Source organism: Gouania willdenowi, chromosome 11 (assembly GCF_900634775.1).
Source record: "Gouania willdenowi chromosome 11, fGouWil2.1, whole genome shotgun sequence".
Classification (NCBI taxonomy): domain Eukaryota; kingdom Metazoa; phylum Chordata; class Actinopteri; order Blenniiformes; family Gobiesocidae; genus Gouania; species Gouania willdenowi.
The window spans coordinates 5582985-5606286 of NC_041054.1; the positions used below are offsets into that span (position 1 = coordinate 5582985).

General features: G+C 38.2%; 1 protein-coding gene across 1 annotated transcript in view; it reads left to right on the forward strand.

Moving 5' to 3' along the window:
- The first annotated feature begins 11180 nt into the window (after window positions 1-11180).
- ext1b (exostosin glycosyltransferase 1b) overlaps window positions 11181-23302 on the forward strand; it is a 151301-nt gene continuing 139179 nt past the window's right edge. Inside the window, exon 1 of the mRNA XM_028460950.1 lies at window positions 11181-12969. Coding sequence (XP_028316751.1) covers window positions 12029-12969 — 941 coding nt within the window. The 5' untranslated portion in view covers window positions 11181-12028. The remainder of the gene's footprint in view (window positions 12970-23302) is intronic.

The following is a 23302-nucleotide window of genomic DNA, read 5'->3' on the forward strand; positions in this document are numbered from 1 at the left end:
AATCCCCTCCGACAAATTGCAGTGGAATACAAATGAGAAAGGCCGTGGCAGGGATTTCTTTTTAATGAGAACAAAAACCTATCAGCACATCTAACCTGAAATGGTTCATTTGCTTCATGCCTGCCAGCAGACACTTCCCAAAAGAATACTGGGGTTAAAACCGTGGACTTTCAGCACAGCTCGCTCACATCGCAGCCCCATGGTAACAACACGAAAAGACCGCCTTCTTTTCACACCGTCAAACACTGAAACCCAAGTTTGCCAAAAGCAATCTCAGCTCCGAAGTTGAGAGGTCACTTTAAATAAATAAATAAATAAAGAATGGGGTGATCACGAGGCATCCCACACACTGTAAGCAGCACTTTGAAACCAAAGCCAAGGCTACACCATTTAGCATTCAGTTGCCTGGAGCCGTCTCTGACGATGCAGCGAGAGAGAGAGAGAGAGAGTCCGAGTTCAGAATGACTCCCACTCATTTTGCCACGGCTCCATCACAGTCACATTGCTCTTTTGGCTAAACTCCTCGCTTGTTTGTCACAGCGCTGTTGTCAGCTAGCAGAGCAGATTGTTTCATCGCCTTAGGTTGAGCAGCTAAGCAACACTTCTGTCCATTAAATCACAATATATTTATCTTCCAACTGCTCCTAACCTTGACTTGTCAAAGTTTTTGCACAAACAGCAAACAGACTTTACAAAGATAACCTGGAAACCAGTGCATTACTTTCTCTATCTTTCACAATAAAAGAGCTAGTGAAAGAGCAAATGCTACATGTTTGACAAAAAAAGAAGATCGTTTTTATAATACATCAGAGGAACTGCATTCACAAGCCTTCAGGAGAGAATTGGTATTCAACAAGATCACGCAGAGAGCACAAACCCTCCACCAAGCGCCAAATCTCCTCTATGGTTATCTGACTACGGTATTTTACCCTTCTTTCTCGCCATCCTCCCGTATTAGTATTCCACCATAAACATTCCCAATTACAATCTAAAAATAATTAAAAGATAAATAAATAAAAACATTCCTCTGCCTCTCCAAACTGAACGCTGTCACTTGACTCGCGAGAACTAGCACCTGATGTGGCCTGGGTGGAAGTTCTTCCAAGATTAGCGACAACAACGAGAACAAACCCAAAAACAACATGGATGTAAGATGGCGTTTCTGCAAAAAAAAAAACAAAAACTAAGAACTCATGTAAATACCTTGTAAAATGGGACAGAGCGTTTACCTTCCTAAAGAGGAGCAGAATGATGCACAGTTACACGTTCTGCAAGATTTGTAACTGAGATTTTAGCGTCTCCCACAGGAGAAGGAACAACGTAAGTCAGCATGAAATATACAAGTGCCACAAATATACACTCCTTTCAAAAAAGTGTTAAAGGATGTAAAAGTCTGCATAATTAGTCATTAGTGAATGCCAGAGAACCACAGGAGTGAGCGTGAGAAATATGAAATATATTATTGATTTATAAAACAAAATATGTAAAAAAAAAAATACAATGTAAATGTCTAACTTAAAGACAAGCAATGTGAAATTAACACTAAATATAAGATGTGTTGACTTGTATATGAACTGTAAGTATATTAAATAAAAAATGTTCTTCATATACCGTTTTATGTTTTCATTATAGGCTGTTTTATAACATAGGAATGTTCACAGCATTTCAATTTCAACAAAGGTAGGTTTATGAGATTCTAATCATCTAATTGTGTTTAGAAAGTGGTTGACAAGAGGGTGTTTTAGATTTATTGTCCACCTGTCTTGAATTATAAGGGATACTGGAGCTTGGTTGGGGTGGTGGGACGAATCGTAGTGGGCGCCAGAAAATTTCCCATATTTTCAAATCCAAAATTTGACGGGTGTGATGGGCACCCATATTTTTTTTTTTTTTTTTTAGAAAACCTAACAAGTCAAATTTCATAAAGATCAGTTATCACTTTACTTCCTCCCACTCCTTTCGAGTTTATGTATGTATGAAAGTATTTTAATGCGAAAAGAGTCACGTGTATGTAATGTACATTGAACTCGGAATAAACAATCAATCAGTCAGTTTTCCAACATATGAATTTTTGAAATTTTGCCAATGATGACAGACAGGGATTTTTCTATTTTTCAAACTGATCCAGAATCAGTATATTGATCTTAATACCCTCCAAAATATGATAGAGTCTTCCATGGTGTAAGGTCCATTATTTGGTTAGAAATTGGTCAAAATCCATGAAGTACTTTAGACGTAGTCCTGCAGACTTAGAAAATAAATGCAGACGAAAATATGACCTCCTTGGTGGAGGTAATTAATTGTGTAACTCAAACACATAGAGAACCTGTTGTTATACCAGGTGCTTGGACTAGACACACTCAACATCCCTGAACTGCCACATCTTGTAGCTTCATGGTCCGTGCGTGCACCAACACACGTCCTTTATCATTCCAGGAGCCCAGCCTGTTACATCATCCAGCGCTGACTTTATCAGCAGCAGCCCAAAGACTCTCAAAGACTGTTTTGTCTTCATCTTGCCTGAGACTCCCAGATTGCCTTTCAGTTTTTTTTTTTTTTTTTTTACAACAGCCTGAATTTGCAAGTCTTTATCGTGCCTGTGAGTCGTTAGTGAAGGGAGTTGTTAAACACTATGTTCATTGGTGCCAGAGGAACTTTAGACTGTCCACTTGTTTAAACAGATACAGAAAATCCTCAGGATACTACTTGCAACTGTGTTTGCTGTTTTTCTGCAACCAAAATAGAAAATCTCCACAAGCATCAACGCACATCTGCAATGGTGGAAAAAAGTACTGAATCCCTTCACTAAAATAAACCAGCTAAATCACTTCTGTCTTCTCTAAATTAACCATAGAAAAGTACTTTTTTAAAGAAACAGAATTAAGTATTTTATTGTATTTTCTGATAGAGAAAACACTGAGTTAATTTCAGTAATCTTAACTCTCTGACACTGTTTAATTATTTACAAAAGTGTATTTAATTTTAGAATTTGAAGAAAATGATTGACTATAAATACTCCAAACTTGAAGCCATTGATTTGCTCTAAAAAGTTGCAAAGACGTCAAAATAAAGTGTTCATCTTGAAAAAAAAGATTTAAGACATAAAAAGTAAGCCCTAATTATTATTGTAATTTTTTTTTTTACTATATGCGGCACACATTGCAGAGGTTTATCAAAAAAAAAAAAAAAAAAAAAAGTAAAACTACCATGAAGGGCACAGCATTTAGCCAGTAGCAAGGAAAACCCCTACCTGCAACGTCTACATACTTTCTCTGGAAGATAAAAACAAATGTACATTATTTGGCTATGACATGCAAAAGTATCTTATTCAAGTAAAATAATTCCTAAAATTAAGTACATAAAGATTATACTCAATTATACAGAATTACAGTTCTTAACATGTATCTGTATTTAACTTTAATTGCATGATTGTATATAAAATGATGAACAGACTTGATTTATATACTTTGACCATTGGGAACAACTTAGTAACTTGCCCAAGGACACTTCGACAGGTATAGCTTTGGAATCTAACCATTAACTAATGAGTCAAAATGACAATTTCGAAAAACTGATTTTTTAAATCTATTGTTGAAAGGTACAGTATCACAGGAGCCAAATGTTGCCTACAGGCTGTTTGATTAATCCTCATTAAAAACTGTTGAATTTGGGGATTAAGATACTTATTGTATTGAGATACACATCTAGAATTAATAGAAGGATGAGCGACTGAATTGAATAAATGAGGGGGAGAGTAGGTGAGGGCGGTTTAGGGTAAAGAGTAATAAAAAGGAAATTGTTATCATAAAAGAAGTAAGTGTTGGACTCGCTAAGCATCTGCTACTTCCTACGTCTGTTTGAGGAGAAAAAAGACCCTTATTTATTGGTTGTAAGGCATTATGTAATAAACACTTCATTGAATTGTTTTCTTTTTTCTTTATTTCATTCTTTTGAAAAAAATTGATAAAGTAAACCACTCGATCAGAAGACGACCCCTCTACTACTTAACTATGGTATAATTCTATGGGTTTAATCTGGTAATGTTCTAAAAAAGTCTTTGTCAAGCAGCAAGATGTTATAAAAGAAGAAAAAAAAAAACACCTGCTTTTAAGGGAAAAACGAGCATCGAGTTAGTTGTTGCACGTCTTTGGTGGAATTTTCCCTCCTCTGAATCACCAGAATTTCCTCGCTGTCGCATCCTGGTAAAACCTTAGTTTCTCCTGCCACACAGAGAAATTTGCTGTGTGTCCCATGTGTAAATAATAAGGGCGGGATGATAGTTCACGATACAATACAATAGACCAGTGTTTCTTAAACGGGGGTACATGTACCCCTAGGGGTACGCAATGGCACTACAGGGGGTACTTGAGAGAGTGAGAGGAAAATAAACAAATGAAAGCATTACAATATGGGGTTTTATATTGTTTGTTTTTAGTTAAAATGATAATCATACTAAATATTACCAGCAACTTATAAAACGACAACAAAAACACACAAAACAAGAGAAAAATATACTGAATAATAACAAGAACAGACAAGCAATAACAAAATGACACCAAATACACATGCACTAAGAGAGAAAAAAAATACTTACAATTACCAGCATCACACAAAACGGCAACAAAGACAGTGTAAATGAGAGATAAATAGACACGATCACGAGAAAATGCATGAAAATAACAGCAAAACAAACAAACAACACCAAAAACACACACACACACACACATTTTTTAAGATATGTGTATTTACTCTTTCCACAGAATACTCATCAAAATGTTGTAGTCGGCCAAAGGGGGAACCACTGTGATAATAATATGATGATTTTGCACACAAAGAAAATACTACAAAAAAAACATGGTTAGAAAAATAGCCATACTTTTGTTTGATTTTACCTTTGGACATACTGTACTTACAAACCTATTCTGGGTATGACCTTTTCAACCCAACATTATCACACGTACCCTTGACGATACATCCTTTGGTGTTTTAATATAGTGATATCTTGTTGTACGATATATCATCCCACCTTTACTAAATATATGCAGCTGACTGCAGGCTTTGGCTGCTTCGTACACACAACAACAGCCCCAGACTCATCAAAAGTAGCTCCGATACACATAATTGCTTACAGTGATAAAATAAGTAATAAAAACAATATCAAGGAAAATGTCAACCATTGCATGTGTGTATAAAAAGCCAAACGTAAAACATTCAATATGCCCCTCAAATAACATCAAACCATTAGACGAAAGTCATACTGTTTTGGGTTGAAATGTTTTTAATTAAGGAACACATTTCTCAGATTTATTAGCCTTTAATTACACAGTGAAAAGCTTAAAAACAGAAAGGAGGCAAAACAGGTGGTGGAGGTACCGCATTCTCTTCTTAATTAGTTCTATATTAGTCTCTGAAAAACCTCTGTAGAGTATTTACTTTGAAAGCGCTTCATTTCCTCCATTGTTTTTAATGGGATCTCTTCAAATCCCCACATCAGTCATTCCCAAACTCAACAACTCTACGGCCCACTTCTGAAAAATAAAAACTAATGAGGCCTACCCAAGGTCAGAGAGTGGGCGGAAAATAGAAGTGAACCAAGGCTGAAGAAGGTCACAGAATTTAATCACTTTACATTTTAGTCCCAATCACTTTTGTGTGAAAACGATTGCAAAAAAAGAAGGAAAACCAAGAACAACCTGGAATTGAGATATGTCCAAGATGCTTGACGTTCTGAGACAGCTGAAAAAGACTATAGTGTAACTATATGCAATTTCATCCACAAACATCTTAGATTTCTCCAGAAAGATGCAGGATTGGCTCCTAAAGCAGATCATTCTCAGACAGCACAGTCCAACACAAAGCACTTGTGTGGTTTCCTCATTGCCAATTTGGAAAGTACATGCGTTGTGTTGGAATGAAAGGGCGATCAACGCTTTTTAAAATCTATCATTACAAAGTATGTTAAGTTGAGATTTAGTTTATTCAGACAAGGTTTTTCACCACATTTTTATCCCCCGACATGTTTCGACTGTCAACTGCCAGTCTTCGTCAGAGGACTTCTGTTGATCGCTTTTGATGATTCCTTTGAAGTTTCACCTTACTTCCATGTAATAGTTCTAGCAAGATTCATTTTCTCTTCTTTTTGAACAGTATGTTAGGTTGAGGTTTTGTTGATTCAAACAAGGTTTTTCAGGGTTTTTTTTTTATCTCCCTCTTTATCTGACTCTAGACAATTGAAACATGTCGGGAGATAAAAATTTCTCCATGGGACTATCATGACATTCATCGTAATTATTATTATATTATTAGGGGGATAGATATTTCTTCCATGCCTTTAAAAGTGTGAATGATCACAGTACTGCTAATATCTGGTAAAGAGGTTTGTGCTCTCTGAGTGCTCTTGCCTCTTGTATTAAGTAAAATAAGCAACCTATGACAACAAATGACATAAACATCATTAGATAAAAACTAATTTGCAGTATGCATAGCCTGAAACACAATAGACAATACAAACATAGAGAAACAAGAAAAAATAATGTGTTTATTCTTATTTCGAAGGATTTAATACTGTTCTAAATAATGGCCAGTAGAAAAGACTGTGGTGTAATGTGAAGATGCAAATGTCATTGTATACTTCAGATTTAGGATGTGATCAATCACCTGTGAGCTGTGTGCTAATGTGTATTAAAATAATATATTGATTCACACCTGAGTCACAAAGTCACAGCTCTATTTTCCTTATTCAACACACAATGTTGAAATGTCCTGCTCTTGGTCACACTGACGCTGTGGTTTCCTCCAGTTCAAAAGAGAAAATCCATAGTATAAGAAAAGTCCTTTTCACTATTAAACCCTCTTTTTTTTTTCAATTTTTGGCAAAGCGAAAGAGGATATTTTACATAACAATACCGCTTGTTCCAGCTTTTAGGGTTTACAGATACTTTGGCTGTCTTGTTCTCTCATTTCCCAGACCTAATACAGTGCTGTGAAATAAAGACAGAGAGGTTTTTCATTTGTAGTGGAAATATCAGGAGCATAGACAAGAAAAGGAGCACAGCGTACTTTAAGCACGATCAACACGGCTCCAAACTGTGGGAATGTTGGAATAGCTTGAGTTTAGTGCACAAAATATCTTGCGGGGACAACATGAGTTATAAGACAACAACATGAGTTACATAAGCATTGGTTAAAGCAGTCCAGGTTGTGAGTGTAATTTAGCAACATTATTCCCACCAGAGAGGCCTGAGGCATCAACAAAGGCAAAGCGAGCTATTTATGTGACTTATTTAGAGATTATTTAATATAATCAATCCAAAAAACTATTTCCTGGGTGATTGCGGTACTTTGTATCAGCCTGAGGAGCAGGGTTGGGGTCAATTATAATTGAAATCGCGTAATTTGTAATGAATTACAGTTATGGCGTAATTACATTTGTAATTGTAAAAAATCTGTTGCTGTTGTATTCGTAATTAAATTGTAACTGAGTTTAGATAATTGACTTTGTAATGGTAATTGTCATGAAAATTCTCGAAAAGTTGTCAATTTAACACAAAACTGGGGAACCATGTTACAGTTCTATGTGCAGTTCTACACATAGGTAGTGAACAATTATTTTTTCAAAAGTTTCCCACATTTTACCATTAAAAAAAATTATTCTAGAGGTATAGTGACACAAAAAAGGCTCAATTGCCCACAGCAAAAATAATAAAACTTATATTTTCATTGACTAGGAAGCCAAACAAGGTAACAAAGAGATTAGATGATAGAGATTTGTTTTTAGTGTATTTTACAGCTGATTTAGGACCCGTTATCATGAGAGATGCTAACAGAAAGCGGAAGAGGAAGGTGAACTTACATTTGGTTATTTATTTCAGGCTCAGTAATTGGGATTAATTGTAATTGAACTTTAAAAGTTGAGAATGTAGTTGTAATTGAGTTTTTGAGGATAAAAAACTGATTGTAATTTAACTGCAATTGGAAAAAATGGTGGTCACCGTAATCGTAATTGAATTGTAATTGAACATCTGTAATTGAAAACGTAATTGTAAATGAAAAATGTAATTGACCCCAGGCCTGAGACATCAACAAAGGCAAAGTGAGCTATTTATGTGACTTATTTAGAGATCCATAAATTGTTAAATCAAAACTTATGAAATGTATTATAAAATAACAGATAATGTTCCAGGCAAAAATAAATGTTTAATTTACCAAAAGCATGATTAAAAGTTAAACGAAGATGTCTGTCTGTTCTTGGGGTTAATTTGTGGAATACTGTTGATAAGGAAAAAAAAATGAGTGACACACTATTTAATTTAAAGAAGAAAATTTTACTATATATATATATATATATATATATATATATATATATATATATATTTTTTTTTTGCGATATATATATTTTTTTATTATTATTTATTATGTAATATTGTTTTAATATTCATTACAATCACACAGTACAAATCACATCATACAGGAACTTAATATTATTTATAGAGTACAGTCACACAGTCCTTTACAATTTTGACATATTTCGGAGATATCTGTTTTTTATTAAAAATATGTATATTATATATGAGATATGAGTTTTGGTCTATATCGCCCAGCTGTGAAGATGGGCGATATATATATACATATATATATATATATATAAATTAGTATATATATTTATTTTGTCTAAATAAATATTAGTATTAGTATATATATTTATTTTACATTTTTTGAAAAAGGTAGCTTGAATGTTATAATTTAGGTTGGACATATGTGTTTTTGCATGTGCCTGTTTCAGTCTTGTTATATTTTTGTAAATTGTGATTTATGTTTGAATATATTTTTTTGTTAGACTGAGACAAACAAACTGAATTATTTGATATAATCAATCCAAAAAAAAGCTGTTTAGCAAAAACAATTTTGTGGTGATTTCAGTACATTATGAGGCCTGAGAAACCCCAAACCAGGATGTGCACCCACAGGCCTCTTCATCACCAGCAGACTCTGACAGCAGCGCTGGCCAACCGCAGGATGCTGGCCCTTCTCCCAGCCAGCCCGGCTAATTAGTGCTCCTCTTCTGAGCTAATTGGCCGACAAAAAATGAGAATGCCCTCTTCACCCAGCCCGAGTGTGTGCCACCAAATGCACCAGGGAGGATTATGCAGGCTTATGAGGCATAGTGACACTCAGTAAGGGCCCCTCCTCCATTATTAATATCCTTGTCAAGTTGGTCTCGTCTGCAGTGTCATTTTGGTTAGTTGAGAAAAGGAAACTTTAGCATGAGGTTGACTTCCTGTGTAAAGTTGTTATCAGTAGCTGGGTTTCCAGTACAGATTTTTGCAAAATGAAAGTGATATTTCTAAATGTCGACAAAGTATAATTGCGCTTTGAACATGTTTCCATTGAACGTTGTTTTGGCCAGGGGCCTCATAACTCCTGTGGAATCTCACCCCATGAGACTTTGCTGCAGGAAAACCTCCTTATAACACTTTATCCTTTGTTGTTTCACGTCTAATGTGGCAGTGATAAGCAGAGCCTCGATCTCCTCTTCTGTTTACACATATCGCGTCATGTTTTCTCGGAGAGAGGTGGTCATGTGACCAGGTACGTCATGCTCTGTGACGTATATTTGCGAAAAAAGTGTTTCCATAGCGCTTTTGTGATACATTTCAACATCAAAAACGTCTGAAATTCCTCCTCATGAAAGAGTAAAATCTTTTTTGCGATATTTGAGTGTTTTTTTCAAAACTCAGGTGTTTCCATTACCAATTTTTATTACGTTAATTAGATTTTGTGCATTTCCAAGGGTAATGGAAATTTAGCTAATGTTGCTACATTTTGAATGGTCTCTATTTTAATGATGAAAGTCTCTATTTGTACGGTTACCATACAGACAACCCCCGGTACTATTGGTATGTAGCATCTACAAGTATGTAGCATTTTAGGATTAGGGTTAGAGTTAGGTTTAGGTTTAGTCTTAGTCACACCACCTAAACTGGCCAAATAGGGGCGCTGTGTACGGATACAATGTCAGTATATCGATACGGCAACTATACGGATAGCTACTGCCTTTAATGATTCTTAAAAGATAACCAATGGTTCCTTCCTGGGTTTGTTTTTAAGTAAAGATATTGGTTGCATTTGAAACTTATACATGTAGTTAGGAAAAGGCAAGGAAACACAAAGAAAGACTCTGAAACAGTGGTTCCCAACCACTGGGACGTGGACGATACTGGTCTGTGAACCATTAGGTTCCCGGCAGCAAAGAAAGAATAAAGTTTTGGAACTTATATTTATTTTATTTTCAATGCAGATGGCAAGTGCACAAACCACCACTACACACATACAGTATTTTTTTTTTTTTACATTTCATTTGTTTCTAATTACTTTTCATATTTTTATATTTTTAAGTGTTGCGATTCTTGCAAATTACCATATGTGCTAAAACGCTCAACAATGCACCCGGTTTGACCAATAATTGTGATATCCACCTCAAATAAACAATAAATAGAGAAAAATGCATACACGCACACATGCACTTATTGGAACCCCTCAACCCAACAGTAGTTTCATGTCACAAAATTAATATTTAAACATCAAATACTGTATAAGTCCTACTGTACATCAACTGTAAAAAAAAAAAAAAAAAGAAAAGAAATAAACACAGATAGATGAATATAGAAATAATGAATTAACATAAATTATAAAAACAACTTCAGTTTTGTGACCCTTTCACAATAGGCTTGCGGCCAATGTTTGGGTCCAGGCCCACAATTTGAGAAGCTCTGAATGAATAGTTAAGTTTTAAGTAAATAATTTGGTTTCATGAGACTACATTATCATGGCATTACATCGTAATTTATCATACTTACCCATAATTACTCATACATATGAACACAATTCCTGTGTTACTTGGAGAATTAATAGAGCTGCAACAGTAATTTGTAATATTTCTCTTTTCTTCTGCTCTAAAACATAAACTTTAAAAGTATGTGTGCGGCATATTATCCATAAACTGAGTGTGCATTGCTTTATGGCTCATCTCCAACCGGCGTCCATAGGTTTACAATGATATCATGTGCATGTGCAAAGCACTCCGGTTATGAATGGGTGCATTCCACTTTGTCCCGCCTCTTCCGGTACCACACGGCAGCCAATCAGCAGCCTCCGTTGGCCTGGATGGGACGTCACGTCAGCTGCCGTCGTGTCGGGATTGGAATGTTACCGACCAACAATCGGAACAACTGAGCACTCGGGTTTTTGGACGCTGGGACCAAAGAACCCCGTCTTGTGGAGCCCTTTTGGCGGCTATTCGCGCAGTCTGAGGCTGCAGCTCGGTGTGGATAAACTTCGACCCGGTCGGAGCCGCTCAGTCCGGTTCTCAATGAGGCTTTTATTCTCCAGCAGCGGGTGTGAGGGTCTGAGGGGAGGCTGTGGGGAATAAGCGGAGAAATGCAGGGATTCGTCAGGTTACAGTTGTGTCAGTGAGCCGCTTCTGCGCTACGTCCCTCATAGCGGTAGTAACCAGGACCATGGAGTGAGAGGAAAGAGGAGGAAAACACGGTTAACGGGACGGAATCACACCGGAGTGAATCTCGCGGTGCTCGCGGCTCTAATACCGACTTCACCATCCTAATAACCGGGTGGTGGTGGGATAGATACCGCTCCGTCTGGGAGAGCCTCGGGGACCCCTGGGGGGAGGATTCCCACATCCAGCTTCTACATGTGAGTAGCCCCGTGCTGTCAGCCTGGATGTAGTGCAGGGGAACCGGGTCGCAGCGTGTGGCTGTCCGTGAGAGGACCTTGATCCTGGTCCGTGCTGTACCGTGGACATGCACAGAGTCTACAGAAGAGGGAGGACGGGTCAACACTGTTAAAAAATCGCCCACATGCACTGGATCAAGTGCTGGGTTTGGGAACCGATAACGCAGAAGGAGGGCTGGGGATCCTTGGAGGCTGGAGGATGGAGCGCTGTATCCGGGGTTAACAGTGTTCGGAGTAACTTTACCTTTCTTACCCTACTCTGCCTCTGCTCCCAGGACACATGCAGGCCAAAAAACGCTACCTGATCCTGCTCTCCGCCGGTGCCAGTCTAGTGCTTCTCTTCTACCTGGGAGGGGTTGAGCTTCCAGCGGCCAGGAGCCGGCATGACCGCAGCAGACACGGGTACCGGCCCGACCAGCCCTGGCCCCACTTCTCGGACCCTTTACAGCCCCTGCTGGCCTGGGACCACACGGACACGGAGGAGTACAACCTGCACGTCTCTCCTAGGCAGAAACGGGACGTCAACACCAGTGTTTACAAAGGCAAACGGTGCCGCATGGACTCCTGCTTTGACTTCGGCCTGTGTCAGAGGAACGGGTTCAAAGTGTATGTTTACCCCCAGCAGAAGGGCGAGAAGATCTCAGAGAGCTACCAGAACATTTTATCAACCATCGAGGGCTCCAGGTTCTACACCTCAGACCCTGGACAGGCGTGTTTGTTCGTCCTCAGCCTGGATACCCTGGACCGGGACCAGCTGTCCCCACAGTACGTCCACAACCTAAAGACTAAGATCCAGAACCTGCCTCTGTGGAACGACGGCAGGAACCACCTCATATTTAACTTGTATTCTGGAACATGGCCGGACTACACGGAAGATCTGGGTTTTGACATCGGACAGGCCATGTTGGCCAAAGCCAGCATCAGTACCGAGAACTTCAGAGCCAACTTTGACGTCTCCATCCCGCTGTTCTCCAAGGAGCACCCGAGGACCGGCGGGGACAGAGGGTTCCTCAAGTACAACTCCATCCCCCCGTTTAGAAAATACATGCTGGTGTTCAAGGGGAAACGGTATCTGACCGGGATCGGTTCGGACACGAGGAATGCCTTATATCACGTGCACAACGCGGAGGACGTGGTGCTGCTGACCACCTGTAAACACGGTAAAGACTGGCAGAAGCACAAGGACGCGCGGTGTGACAAGGACAACGCAGAGTATGACAAGTGAGTCACTTTAGTCCAACATTTTTCCACACAATTCAGTTATGGAAAAAAGAGCAATTTTATTATCAACATTGTGCACTAGTGCTGAGCAACATATCGTGATTCAAGATATATTGAGTTTTTTATTTTGGCGATATAGAAAATGACAATATCGAGATATATCTTTTTTTATTTATTTATTTATATACAACCACAGTACAAATCACATCATACAAGTATTTAGTATTATTCATAAAGTACAGTCAAACAGTGTCATTCTTTACAACTTTTCCGTATTTCTGAGATATACATTTTATAACTTATTTTGTATAAAAACACTTAAAGAAACTAAGATTATTATTATTACTTTTAACAATCTGAGCCTGAGCTTATATTTACCATTTTTCATCAACTGCACCAAACTTGCCATATTTTAACTTATTTTCTTGCCATATTTTTTGCTCCTTTTAATGCATTTTTGCTGCAATACTCCCATTTCTGACACTTCTCTATCAAATTTAAAGGCCTTTTCTGCAAGTTTTTTCCACTTTTAAGACTTTTCCGACACTTTCAAACCGTTTCCACCACTTCTCCCACTAATGTCACTCGTTTTAGGAGTCGCTGCTTTCACTACTTCTCAGAACAACATGAAAAGCACAGTTACATGTATAACTAGGGGTGTCCCGATCCGATATTGATATAGGATATCAGTCCAATATTAGCCTGAAAATGAATATCGGATTCAAATTTCCGGATTTTCCGATTTTTTTTATTTTAATTTTTTCAATTTATTTTATTCAATTGTAGAATATTGTAGTAGATATTATGTAACTAATTGATTAATAAAAATGGGTCAGTTTTTCTCATACCTACTGTTGCTGTACATTGTTCTTTGTTTGAGTAACATCACTTGATCAAGCCTTTTCTAACATTCCACATTACAAAATAAGAAATTGTTTTTTTAATAAAGAAAAAAAAAGAGAGAGAGAGAGAAAAGTATGTAGGATTCATGCTGATATCGGATCAATATCGGTATCGGCTGACACGCAAGGCTGCAATATCGGTATCATATCTGAAATTAAAAAGTTGTATCGGGACATCCTTATGTATTACTGAGTGTGTCCTAACCCAGACATTTCCTTAAACAAGCCACACTACAGAACTCACTCACACGTGCTGTCCCTTAGAGTAGAAATAGGCTAAAGTGGCACATATTGTGCAGCTGTTTGTTAATCAATGTGCTTGTGTGGCATTTTTCATCAGCAAATTTAACCAAGAATTGTCGTTCTAGTAAGACTGTATTGAGTTAAAAAAAACAAAAAAAACAGAGATTTATATTGTATATTGCAATTTTGTGAAAAAAATATTGATTTTTGGTTCATATTGCCCAGCCATATTGTGCACTAAAGTTTGCACTTCCATGTAGAGCTGTGCGATATGAACCAAAACTCATATCCCAATATTTTTCTCAAAATGGCGATATACGATATAAATCTAGATCAGGGATCACCAACACGATGCCCGGGGGCACCAGGTAACCCTCATGGACCATGTGAGGGGCCCTCAGGATTCACTATAGTCACAAATGAGCTCTGTCTAAAATGTATCTTCTAGGATTCAAATTCACTAAGATAAATACATACAAAATATTTAGTAAAGTTAAATAATGCTGCATGTGATAAACTTTTAGCATTATTTAACCATCTTTAAATGTTTTTCACTGAAACTTTGTGACAAATGTTTTTAAATACTGCAGATTTGGTGTATGAGTTGTGCTATGTTATATATGGTAATATGATGTGAATAAAACATATTTTTTTAAAAACACTAGGTGGATTTTTACAAATTTTACATGTTTTACGATTAGTTAAAAGTTGTTTGTTTGCAGTTAATAAAAGAGCAACATGGGGTTGTTCTATAAAATGTAGAAAATTAAATATGAATCAATTTGAAATTGAATAAATTGGGAGAAATAAAGTGTTGCATGTTAAAACTGAAACATTTCCTACCTTTTTAAGTGCCTGCTAGCCTTCTTTATTATCTTGATTTACAAATATTAAAAAATAAAAATTATATTTAGGAAGCTATTTTCAAACTGCTAGCCCTTCGGATTTTATAGTAACTATGAAGTCGCTAGACAGGTTGGTGACCCCTGATCTAGATCATTTTAAGGGTGATACTAAAACCCGGAAACATCCTGAAGCAGTTCAGAGACGGTGTGAATTCTGCCCCGTACTGCATGCACTGGCTGTAATATCACCAAGTTTATCATTACCTGTATACCAGTTATTACTAGAGCTACTATCTTTACCAGATTAGTTCCTACTGCTCGGAAACACATGGAAAGCAGTTGTATTTTTATTATTCATTTATTTTTAAATTATTATTATACAAAAGGTTATCTCATTCAGATGTAGCCTACCTGCTGTATATGTTCATAACAGGAACTATGCACAATAATAAAATAATACTACACACTTGTAAATATACAGTAGGAACTACTCTATTAAGAAACAGCTGCACAATATGTGCCACTTTTGGCTTTTTCTCCTCTAAAGGACAGCACGTGTGAGTAAGTTCTCAGAAATTAATCTAACTGTGCTTTTCAGGCTATTCTGAGAAGTAGAGAAAGCAGCAACTCCTAAAATGGTTATTTCAATATTAAATAAGCTATATACAATATCGCCTTTTTGTCAAATTGTGATTGGTCATCTGCTACACGCACAGGAAAATAGTGAGCTTTTGCAAATATTCTAGAGTTTCAATGAATTTACAAATTTGGTGGGACTGAGATGTCTACAACTGATTTATTTGGTAATTTATCAAGTGAAAAGTGCTCACCTTCTCAATTTACTTTCTTCTTTGAGCTGATTTTAATGTTTTAAAGGGCTGGGTTTGACGTTGACACGTGCTTTAGCCCATTTCTAATTGGCAGGACATTTTCACTTCAATGGGTTTTTACTTTTGACACTTTAGCTGTGCAAACTGCACCAATGTCCCACTTTAGTTCTCTTTTTGGAAGTCAAACCAGAGAAAAACTGATTAGTTGTAGCTACCACGGCAATTACATTTCTATTTTTCAAATACAGACTTAATAAGATGAATTAGTACACATATAATTACAGTGTTTCCATGCTTTTAAATAAGCCCTGAGAGAGTCACAGCTCCTCACATCTCACTGATGTGTAGCTTTTCTTGGAAAAAGCTGATTTATCAAAAGTAATTAAATGACACGGCCACAGAATGAGAATCGTGTCATAGAGTTGAGACTCCGATGGGAATTTGTTCACACTCAAAGTCTTCAAACAAACTGCTCACCATGACAAAACTGTTTGGTTCTTTATCATTGTTTGATTTAGCATTTCAAAGTTAAAGTTCAGTCAAATTGATTCTTTAGTTGCCTGTATTTTGAAAAAGTATAACTACCTAGGGGTGTCTCGATAAAACTTTTAAACGTCTCATACAATACCGATAACTGCATCCGTGAGTATTTGGCAATACCGATATCGGCAGGAATCAAATGCTTTTATTACTTATTTTGTAGCATGGAATGTTAGAAAAGGCTTGATCAAGTGATAGTAATCAAATAGAGAACAATAGTCAGCAACAGTAGGGAAGAGAAAAACTCTTCCATTTATGAATAGTATAGAGTGACATGCATTTTAACCTTAAACTTTAGAATGTTCTACAATGAAAATAAATGAAAAATAAACCTAATAAAAACAATGATGGGAGATTTTCGATGTAGGCTGATACTGGTGTATTTTTGCTGATATCAGATCGATATCTGATATCGATATTGATCGGCACACCCTGAAATCCACCCGTCCATGTATCGTCCATATTTGTTTCCAGAAGTAATATATTCACCAAACTCCCAGCTCTCACATAGTTTTGGTGCTACTCCTTCTCTCCTATTGTCCAGAAGCAGTTATTTCCCTTCATTAAATGCAGGAAAGGGAATCCCCCCTGCCCCCACCCTCATCCACCACATTTGCAAGATCACAGCAGCTTCGCTTCAAAGATATGCACAGACTTGTTGGATTTTTCACCTTTTCAGCAGCGCAAATGAGGTAAAAGTCATCAGTGGAAGTTTTCTGCAGCTCTTGTTGACCTGTGCTTTCCCAAAACATGAAGGTGCACACCGCATGGTTTACACAAGGCTGCGGTGTGTAACATCTCTTGTCGTGTTAGGGGCTGAATGCATGCAAATAAATCAGTCATACTGGGGTTAATTACCACTTTAATTTCCAGGCGTTAGTGCCATCGTCTGGGTTTAGCCCTGTGGGGCTGCTGATTACCACTCATTTCAGAGGTCTGCGTTATGTCAAAGTGGTAATTAATGATACCATCCCCTCTCTTTGGGATCACCAGCTGTATTTCCGTGCTGAGGTATGTTGGATGTTATTGAGTCAGGTTCACGTGGTTATTTTACGTCGGACTTTACTGTCAGGTTCATCTGTTGGATTTCCACCTGTGGATGGGGGTTTGTTTCTCAAAGCCTGGACAAACTCCAGGCGTGTGATAACAGCGCTCTGAGTACCGTAGATGTGTGCTCTGTGTCAAGTAAGACTGAGGAAAGGATGGGTTGGCAGCATATGGAAAGTTAACGCACATATTTCCATTCTGTCAATCAGAGCAAGAAGCTGCAGGGAAGGCTAGAAAGCTCTATTTATACAAACACCCGCTATCGGTTCAGAGAGGAAGCAACCTTCCTTGAACTTAAAATGAACTCAAGAACCTCACAGACAAACTGCTGGAGCAATATAAAAGGAACTTAAAGACAACTTCACAAGCACGCACTTGTCCATCCATTCGTCATCCTATGCACTCGCGCATTCCCTCTCCATCTCCTGGGATGCCTTGGGCTCGGTGTCACCTGGAAAGATATGCCATCCATTATCTGATATTCCAGTCCTTAACTGGACGGCCCACCTCGGCTGCGTTCAGGTCTCGGTTTCCCAAAAGTTAAGGGCTGGCTTTCCCATGAGCAGCTTCGTCTGTGGAACATTTCAAATGAATGATGGATTGCCTGGGGTCTTTTTTTCTTTTTGTTTGTTGTTGGTATCTTAATCTCACACTATAACCTCATGTTATTTGTCCTTTAGATAAAGTCATAGTGTAGGCCTTTTGATCTAATCATTTACATTAAAAAGAAAGGAGAAATTAGTTTTTATTTAAGTGTTGAACACTCCGTTTGACATTTTCACGCATTGCAGTGTGAGATGTAAAGTCCTGTAAACGGATACATAGAAGTGTTCTTACTGTGATTACTGGTTTGTTTTTGGACAGTAATTCACTTGAACCATTTTTGTTGTACAAGTTCTCAGCAGGAATTTTTCACAGCGTCGAGGGCACTCAAGCGAGCACCGCTTGTGTGAATGTTGTAGGGATCCAACCTGGGGACATCTCAAATTTAGAAATGTATAACTCTGAGAGCCAAATTTAGTGAAGTAAAGCTAAAGTTTTAGTGTTTTTTTTTAATTAAATATTTGTTACTACATTACTTTATAGCCAAAAGTTTTTTTTTTTGTTGAATTGGTAAAGGGTCATGATGAATGTAGTTAGAGTTTCTCATGCTTGGTATAGGTCCTCCACTAATAAATACTCAGACACTGTAGAGACAAGAAATAACATTTGATTGAAAAGACTGATTCCAAGCATGCTTTTGAAATTTAAATGAGGTATGGACACTGCTGAAAACACACCGTAGGGGGCGACATCACATCGTAGGTGATCAAAATTACAAAGTCGGCGGTCTCCTATGCTCAACAGCGCTGACAAGAACCCTGTTGTAGTTGGTACTCTGTATTCCTCGTGTTATCAGAATCAAGTAAAAACACCCAACTCCGCGACTCCACATCCCACAACGCAATGTGTGAAAGTTTCAACAAATGGAATGTTTACAGTGGAGATGGTGGTCATTTCAACCTTTTTCCTTTTTTTTTTTTGAGTAAATAATGTTCAATTCATTGATCTGAGATGTACACTATGATTTTCTCTAATTCAAAATTGCGCTGGTAGTAGCTTTAAAACATTTTTTGTTGACGATCTCACTCGTAACCATAATGTCTTTCACCTTCATGGTCCACATGTTGGAACTACAGTAAACGTCTATGTTTCCACCCGGCTGCTGGCTGCCAAATGGTATTCGTCAGCTGGTGCTGGCTGGTGCTCAGTTTCCAGAGGCTGATGGTGGACAGGCGATGCCTTGCGGGAAGGCTGCGGTGCAAACTCAGGAATGCTCACACGTGTCAGAGCAGCTGTTATCGGATGAAGAGGGAGCCCTGCCAAGGCAGATCGGACGGCTGCGCGGTGCATGTACATACTTGGATGCTGTGTGAACTCCATGAACGTAAAGCCTAACGACGCTTGAAGAGAGAATGAGAAATGCAATAGAAAGCAGAAAAACTGAGGAAGGCATTAAATGTGCAGAATAAATGCACGCTACATACGATAGCATACTTAGCTTACACACTGCTATAGGCGGAGCTGAACCGTCCCAGACTCATCTCTGCCTCTCTAAGGAAAACAGCAGGAGGGCATCATGGATGTCTGTATAAATGTACCTGAAGTAGCTCCCACCCACGTGCACACTCACCACACTGTGCACATTTATTCAATTGGATTTCTCAGCTGCAATATCTCTCAATTGGAGATACTCTGGTCTACGTCCATGGTCAAGCAGTGATGAAAAGGCCCATTCACTGCTGCATTATCCCCCGAATTTTAGAACTGCTAACAATAACCCTGGGAGAGGACAGTGCAAGTCTATTAGGGGCCGATTAATTGGAAAAAAGCTTGTGTTGTCTTTTAGAAAACACTTCTTTCCTGTAGCCATTAACTGTTTTAGCAAGGAAATCAAGCTCTACATTATTTAAAATGCAAGGTCTTTAGAAGTATATGTCCCTTAATCAGAAACTAGGGTTATGTTTACATTTGATTTTGTGGGCAACTTTGAGAATTTTTCTGTTTTTGTGTATTTATTGATGTACAAATTACAAATAATATTGTAGTTAGAGATGTAGTTGTGTGTGTACTAACACTAAAACAACTGTGCGTGTACTGTAAGTGTCTCCTTTTCCACAAGAAGATTGCAGTGCAGAAGACAAGAGAGCAATTTTGTCTATTATCAACAGACTATTGCTGAAAGGACATTGTTCGTGTCCATCCTTCTGTTTTGGTGTTCCTGCAGTGCCGTGAACAAGAGCTTTCGTATGGCTTTAAAGCAACGTCGTCATCACGTAAGAGCAGGGAAAGATTAGAGGAATAGGAATGTAGTACAGGAGAGTATACCGGGTGTCTGAGATTCTGAAAGTTGATGTTTGATTTAGTGCAAAGAGAGGAGATAGAGAGCGAGTGGGGTGAGATCGTATGATAATGTCTGGCTGAGGCGTGTGAAGAGAGTTGGAATGAAGGAAATGGAGAGTCCAGAAGATTGTGCATACAGCGGAATTTTTTCCCCCCATTAAGACTCGATGACAGTAAAATCAACCAAGCACTCTGGCATTTTCAATTTCACAACTGTGTCATCAGCAGAAAATGTCCCTACTTGAGGGAATCTTCTCAAAAGCATCTCAGAAGAGAAGAGAGAAAACGAGGAAATATTCCTTTCGGGGTTTTATTGCCAATGTATTGCCTCTGATTTCCCTTGATTGTGGAAAACTGATGGATAATACGGAATTAATTCCCTAAATAAAAATTGGAACATTAATTATTTATTTTAAACAAAATCTAGCATAAATTGTAATTGTAAACAGTTTGGTAAAGGGACGGGAATATCAATTCTCTTAAAACCTGGCGTGCTTTCGGCCCACTGCTACAGCTAGAAATTAGAAATTAGTAAGTTACTTCATTAACTGTTTAGCATATTTTATGAAGTTTGATAAACAGTAATGACATGTAGTTAGGGAAAGCTGATGAAAGGGAAACAAAATGGAAATTGGGTAAACTCTAGAATGTAATCGGAAAAATTTTGAAATGGAAAATCTGAGGCTGCACCAATGTTCTATCCTACTCTTTGATTTTTGGATTAAATAACTTTCCTATAACCTTGCATGGAAATAGTGACTGAATCACATACACACACACACACGCACACACACACACACACACACACACACACACACACACACACACACACACACACACACACACACACACAATCCCTCCCTTAATTTAATGTTACAACAAAGCAATAGCTGACAATTTCTTGACACAACGCACAATGAGACAGTAGCTGTTGTGTGGCCAAGTGGGGAAGACCAGTCACAGTTCCCTCTCCACTTTATCTTAGCTAAACATAATTATGAGTGAGAATAGGAGCACTCGCCCTGAATTTCAATTGGTCGTCCAGGCCTGACCGTGGACTCCTGTTGCAGATTTTGGAGCGCAGAGTGAGTAGAAAACACAGTGGCAACACGCCTCTTTGTTTGTCAGGAGAGGGTGTCTCACTCCCAGGGTCACCGTTGTTTGTTTTTCTGTCGTCAGATTAATAAAACATGAATCGTTCATGATTGTGTGCTCTCTCTTAGGTAAAGTGTGCAGCTCCTGATGGAGAATGTTAATGATGTGAAGGATAATTAGTGTGAATGCAGCACAGCTTAATTGGGCTTCTTTGATATTTGGGTTTGTGCATGTGTGTAAGACTTGGTTTAAGCCCTTTAACTACATAAAATCCAAGTTTGTTATTTGATCCTTGTATATGTGTCCTCCTTAAATCTGTTTTCAATGCTACTCTTTCTGATTCTTCTCACTTAATCTGAATCCTTTCTGTTGTGTGTTTGGGGTGCTGCGCCCGACCTATGAAGCATTATGTTGGATTCAGTCACTGCACAAATGTTTGAGCTCCTGTCTGGCTCACTGTCTGTCTATTTCATGGCTGGTATTAGTTTGGTGGCTTCAGTGACCAAGTTTACTTCGTAATGCATGACCTGATTGATCTTTAAGGATGCTTTGAGAAGAGGTGCTTTAAATTATTCTGTCAATTAATTATAATAATAGTGTACAATTGTTAGACATTACTTCGTAACCAGGGTTAGGCTTATTTACATTTTTAACAATTGAAACTATCTTTTTTCTTAGTATGTCAAGATTTTTAGACCTAAAATTAAAATATTATTTATTTTTCCTCAAGTCTTCAACGAGAAATTCATCCTATCTCCACTCTGGCCAAATATCTCGAGTGTTTTTTTTTCTGCGTAATGCTTTGTTTTTGTGTAGCAGCTCATCGATCCATGTCCAATATGCGTCCTGTGTTTATGTGGGTGCATGCACTCCCCTTAGGTCTTTGTCTTCATACAAGGCTGTGCAAATACGCATGTGTGTGAGAGGGCAAGTGCATGCAGGATGGCCGGGGTCGTGACCTAGCTGTCTGTCTCCTCACTGAGTGACGAAGGCAAAGCCCCGCTTACTGACCCACATTCATCAGGAGATTACCAGCACAGCCAAGCTGCCCCTAGCCTCTAAGGTGGTGGAAGGGTGGGAAGGGGGTGCATGATAACGAGGCTTTTAGACGTTCATACACACATTGGATCACACAATGAATGCTCAGTTCTGTACCTCCTCTAACACCAGGTGTGGTGGAAGTTGGACAGTCTGATGTGTCCTCTTTTCCAGTAGTGGACCAAAACATATTCTCAGTGGGCAGTTGAAAGTGGATGTCCCTTATTTGATAGATACATTGGGATTTGCTAGTCTCAGTCCTGCACTGGGAAACAAAAAAGAATGGCTCAAGTTGGGTTTTGTGTGGAATGACAAACAATTCCTCACCAAGACTGCAAGGTTTTGTTTTGGATGATTGACTCAATTGCAGGATGCTACCTGGTATTAAATAGACCAAAAAACACATCTCGTTTTCTTTTGTTGTACAAAAGATTTGTCATTTGCACAAATGTGTACACACAGAGAAATACATCAGAAGGCATGTAGCATTTTTAGGGCCTTAAAGGGCACCACGGCAAAGCAATGAAAGCCTGAGAAAGACACTGTTTGGGTGCTTTAAACTCAATGAAACCAGACAGGTACGAGACTGGCTGAGAAGAAAAGTGCTGATCAAGAGAGAAGTGTGATTGGCTCGTAATTAGATTTTCCACTGAAGAGGGATGAAAGTGAAATCATGCTGCTGTGGGTCTGGGCAGAACCAAATTAGAAGAGTTTTGACATGTTTCCTTTACTTCAAGACCCTAACCTGCATCCCTTTATTGGTCCTGGTATTTGTGTTTCCCATTGGTAATAAGGAGTTTGTCCCACAATTCAACAATGAAAATGTGAATTGGATGATCTGGTTTTAGATGAATAAGTAATAGTTGTATGGTGGAAGAATTTAAAATAGCGTCATACAAATAAAGACTTG